This window comes from Perca flavescens, chromosome 18 (assembly GCF_004354835.1).
Source record: "Perca flavescens isolate YP-PL-M2 chromosome 18, PFLA_1.0, whole genome shotgun sequence".
Lineage (NCBI taxonomy): Eukaryota > Metazoa > Chordata > Actinopteri > Perciformes > Percidae > Perca > Perca flavescens.
This window is the reverse complement of record NC_041348.1, coordinates 35,626-54,321: the sequence shown is the minus strand read 5'-3', so window position 1 is coordinate 54,321 and position 18,696 is coordinate 35,626. Positions and strand designations below refer to the sequence as shown.

General features: G+C 41.3%; 1 protein-coding gene across 1 annotated transcript in view; it reads left to right on the top strand.

Moving 5' to 3' along the window:
* The window catches only part of enah (ENAH actin regulator), a 46,977-nt gene extending 28,598 nt beyond the window's left edge, over nucleotides 1-18,379 (top strand). The window contains 10 exon segments of the mRNA XM_028604531.1: nucleotides 1,174-1,799; nucleotides 1,802-1,961; nucleotides 4,305-4,600; nucleotides 5,041-5,183; nucleotides 6,613-6,661; nucleotides 7,466-7,520; nucleotides 7,644-7,710; nucleotides 11,252-11,336; nucleotides 12,106-12,163; nucleotides 14,849-18,379. Coding sequence (XP_028460332.1) covers nucleotides 1,174-1,799; nucleotides 1,802-1,961; nucleotides 4,305-4,600; nucleotides 5,041-5,183; nucleotides 6,613-6,661; nucleotides 7,466-7,520; nucleotides 7,644-7,710; nucleotides 11,252-11,336; nucleotides 12,106-12,163; nucleotides 14,849-14,886 — 1,577 coding nt within the window. The 3' untranslated portion in view covers nucleotides 14,887-18,379.
* The last annotated feature ends 317 nt before the right edge of the window (nucleotides 18,380-18,696 follow it).

Here is an 18,696-nt window from a genome sequence, read left to right as displayed (position 1 = left end):
AAATGTTAGATGAATGTCAGGTGATCAACAACTTTATGACAATCCATCCAATAGACACTCATAACCACCAGTATTAGCGTCATGGTGGAGCTGAAGTCAGGGAATGCATCCTCTCTGGGGCTGACACCTTGACCAGGTGTTAATTGGTCTTACATTCATAAGGCCTAGTACCTCCAAAGTGTTTGGTTGCTATGCTACGGAATATCCGTATAGGTAGAGCGCACTCAGTGCTCTGTAGATGATGTAGTTCATCTACAGATAACATGTCATTTTTCTCCATCAACCAATCGATTGGTTGAAAAGTTGGTAAAATTTTGGTCGACCAAGATCTATGGTTGACTACAGCCCTAATCCTCTCACAAAATTCAATTCAATTTTATTTATAGTGTCAAATCCTAACAGACGTTATCTCAGGACACTTTATAGATAGAGAAGCCTACGTCAAGACCACCCTCTACCTGTAAAATGTCCTGAGACTAAATGAAAATGTTGAGTTATTTCAGTGTGGTAGTAAATGTACAGTGTAGATTTCAGTTTGTCGCTCATTAAAACCCAGTAAATTCCCGTGTCCTGTGAAGGGGGTTAGCCCTGAAGAGAGCATCAATGTCCCAACCCCAGTCTGGAAGCTGAAACAGGACCGGTCAACAACATGTTTACAACAAGAGTGGTAGAGCCGTCGTCGGTGTGCAGTTTGTTACAATACTGTTACTGACCAAAGGAGATGAACAGGGATAAGGAAGAAGCTAGAGGAAGATCAGGAAAAAATCACAATGACATTATTTTCCCATATGGGCCCGGTGTGTTTGCCGTTAGCCTAATGGGACTCTAGATCTACACTAAAGCATCTATGCTGTGTTGTCCTCTCTTGTCTTGCGTGTCTCTGGCTCTGTCCACAGTGCTAACACCTGTCCACTAACGTAGACGCATCACTTCAGCCCAACAAAGTACACACAGCCTGGAATAAGACTTTGGTAGAGCTCTGTGCTGTTTTTTCCTGCTTCATCTGCCCCCTTCTCTTTTTTCCTCCCTCCCTACTTACTTCTCTCTTTCCTGACCTGCTGTCTTTCCCTTCTGTGTGCATGACGGCTGCTTCTTTCCTTCCTTCCTTCCGTCTCTCCTTCCCTACTGTCCTGTCTTGTCCTTGGCTCGTCCAATCACGTGGCGTACATTTAGCCTTCGAAAGCACCCTGTACACTCCCACGCCTCAGGAGTACAGCAGGACGTCATCCACACCTTTCTCCCCATCCACGCCCACCTACCCAGCCCCCGGGACGCCCTCACCCTCCTCCACCACGCCGCCAACCCCGCCTCTAAGGCATTCGGCTTCCAGATTCGCCACCTCTCTTGGTTCTGCCTTCCACCCAGTCCTGCCTCACTACGCCACTGTCCCGAGGCGACAGCAAGCCTTCCCCCAAGCCCCTCCTACTGCTCTGGCCCCCGCCCCATCCCCACCTCCTCCACCCAAGTCTGTGGTGTGGTCAGCGAGCAACTTCACTCCCCTGCCCCCCTCACCCCCTGTCATGATAAGCAGTCCCCCAGGGAAAGCTGCCGGTCCGCGGCCGCTCATCCCCATTGCAGCACCTTCCCCTCTCACCCAGAAGCCCCCCTCTCCGGCCCCCAACGGCCCGCCCATGTTCCCTGCACCTTCTCCCGTGACCATCCTACACAGCCACACCCCTATCAGCAACGCCTGCCCCACCCCGCCTCCCCCCCTACCCCCCCCTCTCCCCCCCCCAAAGCTCCCCCTCCGTCTTCCTCCTTCGTCTCGTCTTCCCCCTCCTCATTCCAGGCTCCTGGTGTGCCCTCTCCCTCCACAGCGCCCCCTGCTGCTGCCGCCGCCGCCACCTCTGCCTCTGCTGAGCACCTCTCCCTCCACGTGGGCCTGGGCCTGTCGGGGCCGGGGGAGCCGGACACAGCTACAGGCCCAGATGGGGGCTCCTCCTGTCAACCCCCGCCCCAGGGTAAGGCCTCCAGTCCACACTCTTGTCTCTCTGTCTCACTGGCTTTGTCCCCTCTGTGTCTCACTGCTTCCTGACTCACACACTAACACAGGGGCTAGTGAACAGTGTTAGCTTGCTACTGAGTGGGCCACAGCACAAAGTGAGTCCCATAACACAGGCTGATGATGTCAGAGGAGGTCCGAGTCGGCCCTGGCTGCTGTAGCCACACTTCTCCTCAACTGTTGATTAAAACAACTGCTCACTGATGGTTGAGGGATGAAGTGGCTGTTGCTCAGGCCTGGCTGATTTCATAACCTGCATGTATGTCCATTTGTCTGATGACTCTTCATTGCATATGAAACATGTCTGGTCTTACAGCATGGCATGTCTGTCTATTTGATATTTATTTGGAAACAAAAACAAACATTTCACTAGAATTATTCACTGAGATCCTGGTTCAGTCTAACTCTCCTTTGCTCTGATTGGCCTCGGGAGCTGTTCTCATCACCTCTGACCTCAGAGGTCCCCCTTTAATATTGATCACAGCTCAGTATGTTCACATTCCACCATAGATTATTGATCATGAATCGAGGTCTGTGATGAAAACTGAGAGCAACGTAATTATTATTCATTATTATAATAACTTTAGTAAACATCTGGTTATTTTGTTTGAAGGGAACAAAACTTATATTTATCAGATTATAAATGTTCTTCTATAAATCCTCTTTAAGCATGTGAATTAGGATTAATACGACTACACTGTGTGTGTGTGTGTGTGTGTGTGTGTGTGTGTGTGTGTATATACATGTGTCTCTCTCAATGGCTCAGCTCCATTATTAGAATGTATTCCTTCCAGATAGGGTTGAGCTTTAATATATCTGTTATAATATCTATTTTCAATACAATAATCATGTGTAACTAACCACATTTGTCATGTTGCCCAGTCCTGTTTGAACTATGGACCCTGTCACTAATGCTGCATGTTGATCAAATACAATGTGTTGTGATATGATGTGGCATGATGTTGTATTCCATGTTCATTATTGCACCACAGATTCAATCACAATGGTGTAACCTGTTAAAGAAGATTTAACAGGTGTTTTAGAAGGTTAGGGGTTAGGAAATGATCTAAACATATTCTTTATAAAACCTCCCAGTTAGAGAGGGAATGATCTAACATATTCTTTATAAAACCTCCCAGTTAGAGAGGAAATCATCTAACATATTCTTTATAAAACCTCCCAGTTAGAGGAAATGATCTAACATATTCTTTATAAAACCTCCCAGTTAGAGAGGAGATGATCTAACATATTCTTTATAAAACCTCCCAGTTAGAGAGGAAATGATCTAACATATTCTTTATAAAACCTCCCAGTTAGAGAGGAAATGATCTAACATATTCTTTATAAAACCTCCCAGTTAGAGAGGAAATGATCTAACATATTCTTTATAAAACCTCCCAGTTAGAGAGGAAATGATCTAACATATTCTTTATAAAACCTCCCAGTTAGAGAGGAAATGATCTAACATATTCTTTATAAAACTTCCCAGTTAGAGAGGAAATGATCTAACATATTCTTTATAAAACCTCCCAGTTAGAGAGGAAATTATATTAAACATATTCTTTATAAAACCTCCCAGTTAGAGAGGAAATGATCTAACATATTCTTTATAGAACCTCCCAGTTAGAGAGGAAATGATCTAACATATTCTTTATAAAACCTCCCAGTTAGAGAGGAAATGATCTAACATATTCTTTATAAAACCTCCCAGTTAGAGAGGAAATGATCTAACATATTCTTTATAAAACCTCCCAGTTAGAGAGGAAATTATCTAACATATTCTTTATAAAACCTCCCAGTTAGAGAGGAAATGATCTAACATATTCTTTATAAAACCTCCCAGTTAGAGAGGAAATGATCTAACATATTCTTTATAAAACCTCCCAGTTAGAGAGGAAATGATCTAACATATTCTTTATGGAACCTCCCAGTTAGAGAGGAAATTATCTAACATATTCTTTATAGAACCTCCCACTTAGGGTTAGGTCTTGTTAGGTCTTTCTGTCTTGTTGCACCGTCCAACTTTTCTTTAAAACATGACATTTTCAGCGTGTAGCTCGCTAGCTACAAGTTAGTTGTTGTTTCACAAAACAAACTGAGTTTTGCAAGGCGAGAGACATCCGGTGGAACATTTATCCAGCAATTATCCAGTAAATGAAGATTACAGGGAGGGAGGGGGCAGACCAAAACTGAATGACTCTGGGATGCTTTCCTAACAAGTGACAGTTTGAACTTAATTTTCCATCTTCGCCCATCCCCCACCCTTTGTCCCCTTGCCCAACAGACGTGGTGCAGACCCCAGGGTTGACCACCCCCACCCCTCCCCCACCTCCACCCCTGCCACCCAGCTCCACTGTGACCTCCATCCCCTCCACCCAAGTCGGCCACCCTCCCCCTCCCCCACCTCCTCCACTCCCTCCTACACTGACTCCAGGCGGGACCCCCCCTCCTCCTCCAGGTCCCCCCCCTCCTCCTGGAGCCCCCCTCCCTCCCCCGGCGCCTCCCCTTCCCGCCGGACTCTTCTGCCCTGCCGAGGAGCGTCCCGTCTCAGGACTGGCTGCCGCCCTCGCCGGAGCCAAACTGCGCAAAGTGCCAAGGGTGAGCACCTGATTGGTTGTCTGATCAATGGAAGGCTGGACAACACATGTCTGTACTCACATAGCTCTTCATATCTGTACCATACAAGCTATAGTACATAAACACATTATTACACATTATTAGCTGCATGTGCACACACAGCCCTCACACATTATCTTCATAATCATCATCACACACACACATACAATGATAATGATAATGAAATGATAATGAAATGATAATGAAATGATAATGAAATGATAATGAAATGATAAACAAATGATAATGAAATGACGCATACAGCGTGTGTTTTTTTATATTTATAGATTTTCTGATATAGGATGAACATAAAAACAACCAATCATATGATTTCAGTTCAGTACCAGGTTGATATTTCCGTGTAATTGTAAAGAACTTGTTACATTTGTATTTCACATGAGGTGTTGCTTGTATCCCTTCAGAGTGACGATGCAGGGGCTGCTCTGGCAGCAGCCATGTTGGGGGCTGGAGGGGCCGCGGGAGCCAAATCTGAAGCCAGAGGCAACGGCCTTCTGCCTGGAGGAGGAGGGCTTATGGAGGAGATGAGTGCCCTATTGGCCAGAAGGTAGAGTCCCATTGTCAGATTATATTGTTAGCTTCATTATAGATAAAATAAATATAAATATGGACTGTTCTCTCTGCTGCCCTCTGGCAAGAGGTTGCACAGAATTGGGTGCAGAACAGCCAGATTCTGCAACAGCTTCTTCCCACAAGCCATCACACTTCTTAATTCAAAATAACCCCTTAACCACTATATCTCACTGAATCTGTCTGTCTCTCTTCTATCTATCTATCTATCTATCTATCTATCTATCTATCTATCTATCTATCTTTATGTGTATATATATCTATATCTATCTATCTATCTATCTCTCAAGCTCAGAACGTACATTTATGGCACATTCAGTCAGTCATAAAAAAGCTACTAGGACAGCACTCCAATCTCATAGTTTTTTGCCACACAACAGACATTTCGGGCAACGCCCTTCCTCAGCGTGTGTACAGTAAATTATAACCAGTACTGCACACACACACAGGTGGGTTTAATACTACAACCAATACTGCACACAGGTAGGTTTAATACTACAACCAATACTGCACACAGGTAGGTTTAATACTACAACCAATACTACACACACACAGGTGGGTTTAATTATATACAGCACATTAATCCCAACAGATGGAGCTAGAACCAGTCCAGATCAGGGTTAAACACAAACCAAAACATTAATAAGCAGTGGAAAATAATTTGTAAGTAATGTAGTAATTGAACCTTAATAAAAACTCAAATCTTCAAGGAGAATCCAAAACTTACCAGAGACTACACTAGCAGGCCAGAGAAACCAACAAGAAAGAAAATAAAACATGGACTCAAATCATTTCAGTTTACATTTTTGCAGAAGAAGAATTGACTTCATTCAGACAGTTCCAGGCTGTCAATAACTGTAAAATATAAAGTCTACATTTGGGGGGTTAAAGAACACAGCAGGACGTCACACAAATGGGCCGTTTAAGTGACACTCCCCCCGCCGCAGCACCCTGCAGGCAATCACCTGAGGCTCTGGGAAAATAGCCGTACGGTTTCTGATGAAATCCAGATCTTGTTTCATATACTTTCATAATTTGAAATAAACATTCTTTTGTTTGCTTATTTTAATCTTAATTTTATTGATTTATTTTGTGGTGACATTAGATTCCCATTAGATCCCATTGGTCCTTACCTTAGGGCCCATCATACTGCTACATTCCATGTGTATTCACTGGATGTCAGGAATAGCAGATTCAAATAATAAAAGGCACCCAAAACAGGGTGTTTTCACTTTGAAAATACAGCAACGTGCTCTAAATGTCAGAATGAACAGCCAGCATTTATGCTGAGGAGAAAAACAATAAGACGAGAATATGTATACATATATATGCTACACGCCATGCGCCTGATGGACTCTCTTCTATGTAACTTGAGTTAAACTGTATCTGGGCTTTGTATCTCACAGGAGAAGAATTGCAGAGAAGGGCTCGTCACCTGAACCTGACCAGAGATCAGTAAGTACCAGCTTCAGTCCTGGCAACATTTTGTTTATTTAGGTATAAAATATCCTGACTCACGGCTCACTGTTGAATCACACAAACACTCCTCTGTGTAGTAACAGCCATGGCTTCCTCAGCCTGTACCACATTCACCACATTCCTGTCCACAGTGTGATACATGACACACTACAGTCTAATCAGTACTCTCACATACCCTAACATCTGCAGAGAAAACTAGGCCTGCATAGTGTTTTATCATATTTTTTTATCCCATCAGTACAACATGTCATACTCACCAGTCTCTAGTCACTTTGATTTGGCTGTTTTTTCATGGAGCTTAATCCTTCCCTTTCCTGGAAGGCTTTTAATGTCAAACATCTGCATGAGGTGTTGACTTGTAGTCACTTAATTGACCTAAACTACAGAGTAAGACTTCTAACGTTTTTTTTAAAACTTATTTTCACCATGCATATTTGAAACATCTGATTTTAAAAGAGAGAAAACAACGGCTAAGTCAGTGTATGGGTTATAGGTTGTCACAAATCACCTGCACTACACAGGTGTACCATCGGCGCCATGGGACATTAGTAGCACCATTATAATCTACACCTCAATGAAAAAAAGATATATATAAGTATAGATACATGGGGGGTGTTATTAGGGAAATTAGTAACCGCTTTATTATTTCACAGCATTTGATACATTTGCTATCTGTGTTACTGATAAACACAGCTGAAGATATGCAGTCTGTGTAGAAACTCCCTGATCTCCCTCTGAGTGGGACTCATGTTTGACCTTTGACCCTTGTCTGTCCAACAGGAGGAGGGGGGCGAGATCAACACAACCCCTAAAGTGTCAGCCTGTAGCACACCAGGTGAGTATCAGAGGGAACCCTACTGATCCACGGCAGTCACTTTCATCACAGCTGTTTGATATTGGACATCCGGTCTCATGGGTAGAGAAGTTTGGTTTTCATATGGGTTTCCTTTTTCTGCAGACATGCCCAGGAAGCCATGGGAAAGAACAAACACCATGAATGGTAGCAAATCTCCAGTCATCGGAAGGTACTGCATCTTCGCCACTCCTCTGTTTGACATGTTCTTTCTCTGTATTTGTTGTGTAATGTTACTGTACATTTTACATCTAAAATCGTTCAGAAGTTTCATTCATTTGAATTCATGTGTTGTCTACCTGAATGGCTAGCAGCGATGCTACTAAACGTCCACCATAGGGGCATATTAAAACACATTAGCATCAGCTAGCTTTAGCATGATGCACTGCTGGAGCCACTCAGCACTGGCTAACATCACTGGCTAACATCACTAAAGCTTATGTTGCCTTCATGTGCACGTTGATGCACGCGTCAGATACCCAACGAAAGCGGAGGGGACTGTGTGCCAATGAAGAGGAAATGCTGCGTATCACATCTAGCTAAGCAGTTATCAAGGCTACTGACTGGATTGTATGTTGGATGAATGAATCCCAACCACATGTACATTTCACTGCTAACATCCAACCTTATATGAAACACATGACACTGCATTCATCTTAACTGGGACTGTCTAGTTCTCTACCCCAGTAAACACATTATTTGGAAACTGCTCAGTAATACTTCAAGATCCAACTGTAGTAATTAGTTAGGACAGTAATATATGCTTTGGAGTGTACTGAGGGTTAAAACCATAGATATAGAACATATATGTATAGTTAAAACAGTGCTAAAGGTTCAGTAGAGAAAATACCTTCAGAACAAAGCTGAGCGGGCGTCCTGATCAGCCCTGACTCATTAGGTTGGGGGGTGTCACATAGATACTCAGCTGTGTCTCTGCTGCTCACACAGACGAGAGGCTCCGTGGAGAAATCCCATGGGAGCAGATTCCTCCAACAGGTAGAGAGAAAAGGCCCTGCAGGCTTGTGCAGAACAAGCCAGGTTTGCTGTGATGGACGTGGTTTTATTTTCTAATGCTTGGATCAAACCTTTGGAATGGATCATGTGTTCCTGTGGTTTGATATCTTATGAGATCTAGTCTTTGTGTTTGCATGCTTCTCTGCCTGCTGCCCTTTTTCTTTAAAATAGGGAAATCCAAAAGTGTGTGTCACACATTATACACCCGCCCTATCAGACACACAAACACAGTCCGCCCAGTGCACAGGAGACCTGGCACAGTGTTATCATTGTAGCCAGAACAGATCCAGCAGACCCTCTCAGATAAGGCCCTGCGGTGTGTGTGTGTGTGTGTGTGTGTGTGTGTGTGTGTGTGTGTGTGCGCGCACGCATGCATGAGAGAGGAGAGCAGATGAGCGCTTATTATAACTTCAATATGTGACCCACAGAGAGACGTGTTAAGCACATGAACTTATAACCCTGCACATGTTTTCATTAGAGTTGTTTCAGTACCGATACCAGTAACTGAAAAGCATCCCATAATACCTAAAACATTGGTATCCGTATCGGCGAGTATGTGAGTCTATGCACTGATCTCATACCACATCATTTAGCCCCGAGGAAAATCTACTTTGAAGTAGTTTATTTCTGTTCTTTCCTTATGACTGACTGTCAAACCAGATATTAAAAAAACTTTCTCTGTGTTTATCTGATTATGTTTCACAAAGGGTTTAACCTGAGACAGGCTGTGCAACAGTGGTAGCAATTATATCACAACCATACAGGGTTAGTAGTGCACAGCTGGTAAAATAATAATATAGTAGATATTTGAAATGCCCTGTTAATGGATTTCAAGTTCAGGTATTGGAATTATTATAGTAGTATTAGAAGGAAATAATGGTGTCAGAAGATCTCTAGTTCACACTAGTTTTTATAGATTTTATGATTATTATCATAAAAGCAGCACTCATGGCAATTTAACATAAGATAAGCCTTTATTGTCTCCAATAGGAGAAATTCGTCTTGTGCATTTGAGAAACAAAATGGCGACACATCGCGCATAAACACTCAATAAACATACAGTTAACCTACATAGAAACATAATCATACATTATCTCATCCAATGCTTCAATGAACATCAATACCCCCCACACACACACACACACTTTCCTCACAATCACAGAAGAACAGAAGAGAACCCACAACACATTCTCCCCCTCGTATTCCACTTCATTTTGATAATGTTTGCACATTTCCTGTCATCTCATGCTGTGGGCAATAACTTCTGTATTGCACAATGCCCAATTGCATAATACCATATCAAATATAACATAGCATATATATATATATATATATATATATATATATATATATATATATATATATATATATATATATATATATATATATATATATATATATATGTATATATATATATATATATATATATATATATATATATATATATATATATATATATATTGCAGGCATTGCACATCCTATAACCATAATGGTAAGTACCACAAATATTATTTAGTAGTATTAGTCACACATACATCACTGCAGCCAATACACACACACACACACACACACACACACACACAAACACAATCTTATTTCTTATTATTCATTAATTTGATTGAATTGATCCATTATCAAAACACTTAAGCAAATGATATTAAAATCAGTTACTTGTTTTATAGTGAAATAAATCACTCACATGATTTGAAGAATAAGATGTTTTTTTATTTATTTACCAAACTACTGTTAAATTGTTAAAGCATTATTCCCCTATTTCCCAGATTGAATATTGTAAGAGTTAGCTTGTTGGACTGAGTGTAAGCTGTGCAGTTGTGAATCATGTTTACACTGGGAACAGTATTTCCAACCCATAGCTACTAAATGGCCCGCTGCAGAGCTCATTTCCTTTTCTTTCACTTCAACTTCCTGTCATGCTTCCTCTCTTGAAAGTGATTGGCTGCTATGTGAACAGAGCTAGGACCCCTCTCAGTGTGGCTGGCATCCTGCTGGCTTAGCGCTTGTCTTCAGACATGTGAGAAGAAAAAAGGTTGCACCTAGCAAGTTTCAATGAAAGATGCAAATTGAAAAGAAATGTGACAGAGAAATGACAGAGACCTTTTCCTTATTAAGTTTTATAAATTGTTGAGAGCCGTGTGTGTGTGTGTGTGTGTGTGTGTGTGTATATGTATGTGTTTACATGCATGTCTAGGTAAGTGTGCATGCTATGTCCAGGATTTGGTTCCTAAATGCAGTTTTAGCAGCATCTTTTTGTGTGCACGTTATGAAACTATTAGAGAATAACTGAAGTAAATTCAACAGGTTTTTGCTGTCAGATGCCACAGCAAATAACCCTGGGTGTGATGAGAATCAGGGTTGATTTGCAAGTTTATGGCACAAAATGTTGAAATTATATTTATTTTTTTCATTAGACATGCACAGTTTGTGTGATATTTATCCAGTGATACTCTAGTTTCAGTTGTTTTTCATCCATAAGATGAGTTGCAGTCTAATGTATTTTCTATTTTAGGTTACGTCAGATGCTGCACATTGAGTGATCACAGTGAATTCAAAATGTGTATAAATTTGATATACATGATAACAATGTAGCAGCCAGAGTTGAGCATCCTGTTTCTCCACCTCATTCCTATCTCTGGTTCTTTTCCTCTGAGCTTCTTTGGGTTCTTTGTCTCTCCTCACAGACCTAAATCCACTCCTACACCTACTGCATCCTTAAGTGCCAACGGTGTGCCAACAGAAGCTGTTGACTATGACAGATTAAAACAGGTAGGTGAACCGACTTTAATATTCATTTTAGAGACTTTATGCTTTGTCACAGCACATGATACAAATGTGACTGACCCTGACCCAACCAGATCAGTATTCCTCTACAGGTCGGTTCTGACTAGAACAAGTCAGACAGTCTTTCCACTGACGCTGTACTGGAGTCAGTGAGATGATCCACTCATACTGTATCAGTGTACTGTTCTACCTCTCTGTCACTGACAAGGATTTCATAAGACTTTCACATGTTAAATGGTTTAATACAATTGCTTTAATTACTTCCACATTTCACATATGTTCATGTTTCATCTGTTTGGCTTTCTTATTTAATTCCATTGGATGTATTTTGAGAAGTGTTTCTTCCTGAACCTCCTATTTGCAGGGACTAGTACTATATGCAACCCATACGATGATATCGGTGGTTTGTCCCCCCCTCTAATATGACCCACAGGAGAGTTTCATATCTAATCCAGAGAAGGTAACGGTCGCAATTTTAAACACGTCATTAACGTTGTGAAATGGCCCCAGTTTGGTTAGGTTTAGGCACCAAGACTACTTAAGTTGGTTAAGTTTAGAATCTTAGAAAACAATCTCACAGGGAGTCCCACACTGCGTAAAGAAGACATAGAATTTCCCTTTGCCAGTCAGGCAGTGCCTCTACCTAACTAAGTCCTAAAGCCTCTGTGTTAGCAATGTCCAAAGGGAGTGGAAGGTGGAGTCTGACATTTATGCTGTTTGTATGCAAAGGTGACTTTGTTTCTTTATTTTTTAGGACATTTTGGATGAGATGAGGAAGGAGCTGTCAAAGCTAAAAGAAGAGCTCATTGATGGTAATTATCATTGAAACCTGTGATCTCTTTTCACATACACTAACAGTGAATCTATACACCAAACACTACAAATGGCAATGCAGCAGGCACTCTTACTTTAGTTTGTTAAGATAACTTGTATTTCAGGGGTTTCTTCTGTTTAAAGTGAAATGCTGGCTGAAGACAGAATGTGAAAAAAACATACTCTCTTCTCACAAACGTACAGTAATACATTGGTTGAGCGCAAAGGTAATGTATTGTTATGCCTCAAAATGTGAATAATGTTCACATGCATCAGTGTATGTAGCTGCAGCACTCATGTTGTTGCAGATGACAAATGACTGCATTCACAGCAGCCCGAACAGACACTACTGTACGTGGGCAGAGCGCGCCCATGTTGCTCCACGCTTTTTGGATGGGTAGTCCGAAATGTGAACCAGTGTTCTGAACTATTTTATGAGCTGCTTGTCTGCTGCACCTTAAGCCAAAATGTGGGATCAGCATTTTGTATAAAGTAACAAAACATGCCTTTCAAAAATAAGATTGCATTTAGCAATGCTAGCAGGAGTTATACTTACAAAGGAATATGAGAACACACGGGGCCCACTAATGGCTTGATCCAGTCCTGAATATATGAAAGTACAATTCTAGTTTGTTACAACTTGGGTCTTTATATATCTATATTGTACCTACCAAAGTAGTTTCTGCAGGCCAACAAAAACAAATCGTCATACAATCAGATTGTAGGTCTTAAACAAACTCAAAGTGTCGATAATAATCAAATCCAACTTATTTTTAGAGATGTCGCCCTTTTCCAGATGAGTATAATGTATACACATATAATACACACACTATAATGATAAGAATAAGGCCCAAACTATGGCTATAAGTTGGAATAAAGCAAAGCTTTCCTTCAAGAGGTCAACAGTCCTGTCATGTGCATCATCATCTGTCCCAGCCTCTTTATGTCATGCATACTATTTCTAACTGCATTTTTGTTGCAATATGACGCCAGGCTACCAGTGGCTGCACTCAATGCAATGTGATGGAGAACTCCGAATTATGACAGAGGCAGTATGATGCACCATTAACTAGCTGCGTTCAATATTCTGGATTTCACAGGCATTACATAAAAGATACTGTACCGGCCATTTTTGGTTGATGCAGGACCGCGACGCAATCTCACTTCTTACACAGCTTATTACACTGCCTACTCCATGGCTTATTACAAATCTTATTACACAGTTTCTTACAGGGCTCCTCATACAGGTCGGGATGGTGAACTTTACCGCTGCTGAGCCCAGTGCTCTGGTTGAAGCCGGGTCGCCCCGGTGGCTGAGCTAGCTACTGCTCTGTTAGCACTGTAGCTGTTAGCGCTGTTAGCACTGTTAGCACTTCCCGTTTCCTACCCCCTCTCTCTGGGATCCGCTGATCAGTACCATGAGCTTCGTTTGAGCACAAATATTGATTTAAAAATGATTTTATTGATTTAAATATGGTCCAATGATCAGAACTCCGCCCATGGCAACAGTGTGTTATACTTAGCAACGTTCTTCTATACCGATTTAACCATAGACAGTATATAACAGACTGTAGAATGCCCTGATTGACCAAACAGAATCAAGCATTCAACAAGGCCGTGTAATAAAGCTCAACAGCGGGTTCCGGAAGTAAAAATACAATGCAATTTCTCCATGGACAATTGGAGTATAAGCCATATAATCGTAACCGTCAATGGTAGACTTAAAACCAGCTACGACGTGACTCAGCGATTGTATAAGCTCATATAGACGCCAAAAGTTTATGGGGCACCAACTTTGTTTTGAGATAAATGTCTTTTATTCACGATGTCTTGGATAAGTAGCTACTTCATTACCCACAATGCTGAACAATCCCACAATCCCACAGTGATGCCCCTGATTGGTGGAACTCAACTAATGCTGGTGAGGAGGGGGAGCTGCCGGGAGCTGCCTGCACGATCCATCATGCGCTTGCCCAAGATGATAATCCTGTTTTACGAGGATTTACGACACTGCATGAATCACGATCTGTTCCACGCTTCTGCTGTTATCCTCTGCCAGGAAGTTAGTTTAGCTAACAGCTAATTCAGCTAACTGCTAGCTGATAGCTTGATTCAGTCTAAAATAACGTTAACTCAAACTAAACACTGGGTACAACGGATACTACAGCTGATGTAACAGCTGTTATATATTTTAACAGTTATTTTCAGGTTTTATTTTGAAGGTCTTTTAAAGTTATTACATGCTGTTTCAACTAGCGGTTAGCCGAATTAGCTGTTAGCTAAACTAACGTAGCTTCCTTTATTCAGTGGTGCGTGGTGGTTTATGGAATGAGTAGTTCCTTTGCTCGATAATGAAAATATGTACACAGTCTTGTACCTTGTACTTTTTGGGGATTTTCTGTTTGTTTTTTCACTCAAAATGATATGTTGTATGCTTATGAGTCACATCGTAGCTGGTTAGCCTAAGGCATGGTCTAAAACTCTTTATATACGGATTTTTCCAGACGTCAATGGGAGAAATGAATGGGAAATTTACTTCAGGAACCCAAGGTCTCTCGGAGGAGACTGTTGAGCTCTATAACTGTCTTTAAGTTGTGTTTTGGTACCTTACTTTACACCACATGCAGCCTTCTGAACTGTGTGATTCTCACATGATGCGTCTGTCTTTGTCTTTGTGTCCTCAGCAATCAGGGAGGAGCTGGGGAAGTCCAGCACGGCGTAGAGGAACCAAACTCCCTCTTCAAAACATGGACATCCACGTGACCCGACGGACAAACTCCCGGTCAATTTAAGACATGACAGAACGGAAAATAAAATCAACAAACGGTGATGATGACAATAATCATATTAATACTGAGAGAGGACATTATTGGACAGAACAACAATGGACAGGGAGGCTTGTAACTCTGAGAGCCTTCTGCCCCCGCCCCCTCCCACTGAGGGCATCGCATCCTGGAGGACAGTGTCTGAAACAGAAGCAAATGTCTTTATGCAAAGTAGATTTCTCCCTCCTTGTCCTATAACAACAAGAAAGAAAAAGAAACGCAAAACAATCTTGAACTCTTCTATGACTCTGTATTAACTATTGGCACATAAGTGAACAGCAACGGTGATGCTAAGAATCAGAACTCTTGTGATATTAAATGAATGAAAAGGCACGTTTAATTAAGAGAGTTGGGAGGCAGGAAGAATGGGGGATGGAAAATATCAACTTTTTTCCCATAATGCCATAGGGGTAGGGTGTGTGTGTGTGTGTGTGTGTGTGTGTGTGAGAGTGTGTGTGTATGGGGACTGACAGTCTCTGGTGAAGTCCACCACTGCAGGACACTGTAAAGCTTGTCTTCCTCAAATACTATTTTAACCTGAATATGTACAAAAGAGAGAAAAAGTTATTTAGAAAAAAGCATCTATCCACCATGTCTGTCGCCGTGTAGATCTACGGCCATATCAAGTAGCTGAATAATCCAGTCTTTAAACAGGATGCTCTCTCGTCTGTGGAATCATAATCACAAGTGCTGTTGTCTCCCGTCATGTCTTTGTCCATGCTGTTGAGTGGCAGGTGGACGGACACAGAGGGCAGCTGCCAATCACACGGCAGCCGTCATAGCTCTCTACCAAACCTTCTCTGGCAACGCAAAGCGCTGATTGGCTGATACCTGTCATGCTAGTTGACCATGGTGACGTGACGTGTAGCTAGAACTGACTTTTCTTCCTGTACGTTTTGGTTTGAAGACTCTCTGGGTCTCTGTCATGTTTGTCATATTTAGGTACTCTGCATGCATGGTTGTTTTCTCTAAACGCTGAGGGTCACAAGTCTGCCACGGAATGACATTAGCTGTCACAAGTTTTATAACAAGCAATAAGTGTAGCATCTATTTGGAGGCCCACCTGTCCCAGTCCTAACACCACCAAACATGTCTCCATGTCTGTCCGTCCCCATTGGACAATGTTACTGTGGGACACCTCGCCACTTCTCGTCAACTTTATCGCAGATATTCTGTGACCCTGAAGGCTGACAGGACACAATACCAGAGCAACACTGTAAGACATGATTTCATGGAATAGCATCATTTTTTAAGTCACAATACTCTCCTTTTTGTTTTTGGTTCATTTTCTATTAAGTATTCCAAGGATACTGTGTCTTTTTACCCTTTATTATTAAGTGTTATTATTTTACTGCATTTATAAACTTAACCTTTTGGAAGGTGCACAGGATAACCCAAATGTGTGAGAGATGGTGTCCATATGAGGACATGAATGTGCCATTTACTATTTCTAGTGCTTAATGTTTCATCTTCTTTTCTCCTGCCAATGTCAAATCATTAACATGAGAAACTGTATTTCACAAAAAACTTTATGTCACGTTATTCTAAAAAACTTCAGTGCTGAGTTTGTTTCACTAAAAGTACAATCAACTTGAGAGGGATATGTTGGAGCTGTAGCTAATGTCTATGTCCCACTCTGTCCTGGTAAGACTCTGCGGATATGTCTTTCTCCGTGGGCTTTACAGGACAAAAATCTTTTGACTTTCCAAAGGAATCCAAGGTGATAGGATATCTTGAATCGGTTTTCAAATGATGCTTTATGTTTTAGCATCTACGCCGTGTGGTATCTTGAATGTTCCATGCATTATAATTGAGAACTTATAAGGCAATACAGTGTGCATGCTATCACCACAGTTCACCCATTTCATATTTATTGCTTTTCATAAAGTTGGGAGACTTGGCCTATTTTGAAAAAGAATGTTAACAATCGAATCAACAATGGCTGAAATATCCTGACTTTTAGTCCTACAATTCCCATAATTCAATTCCATAGCATCTTTTCATTTGACGCTCCCTGCCTGATAAATGAAGACATCTTTCAAACGCCACACTCCCACTTTGTAATGTTAAACGTGTAGTCTCCAAGCCTAGGCCGAGATAACTCTGGTGACATCACTATGATGTCATCACGGTTATTTTCTCAGACTCGACAAAGCCTATCAAGAAGCACAGAAGACATTATACAACTGTTTTCACTGTGTGATAGGAGAGCCCCTTTATTATGATGGAGAGAAGCAGCTACCGCGAGCCAAAGGTTTGTTACTCAGTGGCTGTGTTCTATGTATATGACGATGTTCAAGGGCTCGGATGTTTGAAGATGAGAAGTCACAGATTTGAGAAAGTTGCTCTCATTTGCTTTGGATTAGGTCAAGTTTGTTTAATACTGTGATGAGAAAAATGAATGGGTTAATTATGGTCAGGTCTGTTTCATGCTCTCTCTCTCTCTGTCGATAAAGTCGTTTCCTCTTCTCATCCACTTTTCTAAATGGAGACCCTGACCCAGCCATGAGGGTCCCTGTCCTGAGTTTTTACATCCACTGCACTTTAAGAGCAAACTCACAGAGCAATCCAACATGCTCTGACAACATAGCCTCTGTCGCCAACAGTGTGGCTTCCTCACCAAAGGATTCAACTAAACATAATCACTCTCAACAAAGTCGACTTTCTGATTTTTGTATCATTTTGACGAGAATAAGATGTCTGTCTCTATATTCAGTCCGTGATGGCAGGTGAAATGTTGTGATCAAGACAAACTCTTTGTGATGCTGTGTGGTTTGTGCCTTGTTCCGAAGTTGCATTTAATATGTCAAAGACATAAAGATGACTAGTAATAATATCTAGGGACTGTCATTATGATCTCATGCAGTTTTTATTAAGTTTGGCTTTGTTTTTTATTTGAAGGGAGAATTTATTGACCTTGGTACTGTTCCCCGCAAAGAAAATGTCTTTGCACCAAGATCTTTGTTTTTTCGTGATTTATTTCCATACAGCTGTGAGGTTGCTTTTCTAACAGCTCAGGAGTACAATCAAGCGTTGAGAAATGAGGCCTGGAAGGGTTCAAAGATGAGCTTCGCTCTGACATGATTTTTCTAAACCTGAAGTCCAGATGAGTCTGACTGTGTGTGTTCTGCATCTCAGCTTTCTTTACACGCTTAGAAATCTGTAGTGACGTCTGCCCCATGCTGATGTCAGATTACTGATGGAAACCTTTATCTTTGTCCTTCAACACAGTTTTCTGCCGAGGGCACTGATGCATTTGGCTGAAGTGAGATTCCAGATTTATTCTTTTCTCATCTGCATTGTACCATACTGTTCTCATGTTAGTTAGTCTTTTCTTACATGCTAACATTGATTTGTTTGAGCAAATTAAATAAAAATTGCAGTACAAGACTAGAAGTTGTTTCTTTTAAAATGATGCTCACTGTTAGGAACCTTGAGCGTGGTTTTCAGCTTTACTTGTTTTAGCCTCATCTTATTTTTCAGACTTTTATAACAACTGTCAAACTGCATTTTAGCTAATTTTGTCCCTCATCGTCTCTTCAAATTTTAACTCCAAATGAGAGTTCCATATGTAACTAATTTACTAACTCTTTAGTCAGAAAACTGACTCAGTAAGTAAGTCTAAAGTTTGCAAACATTACATTTATTTAACCTCAGTTCTATAAATGTAATGTTTGCAAACTTTAGACATGGTGTGTGTCATTGCT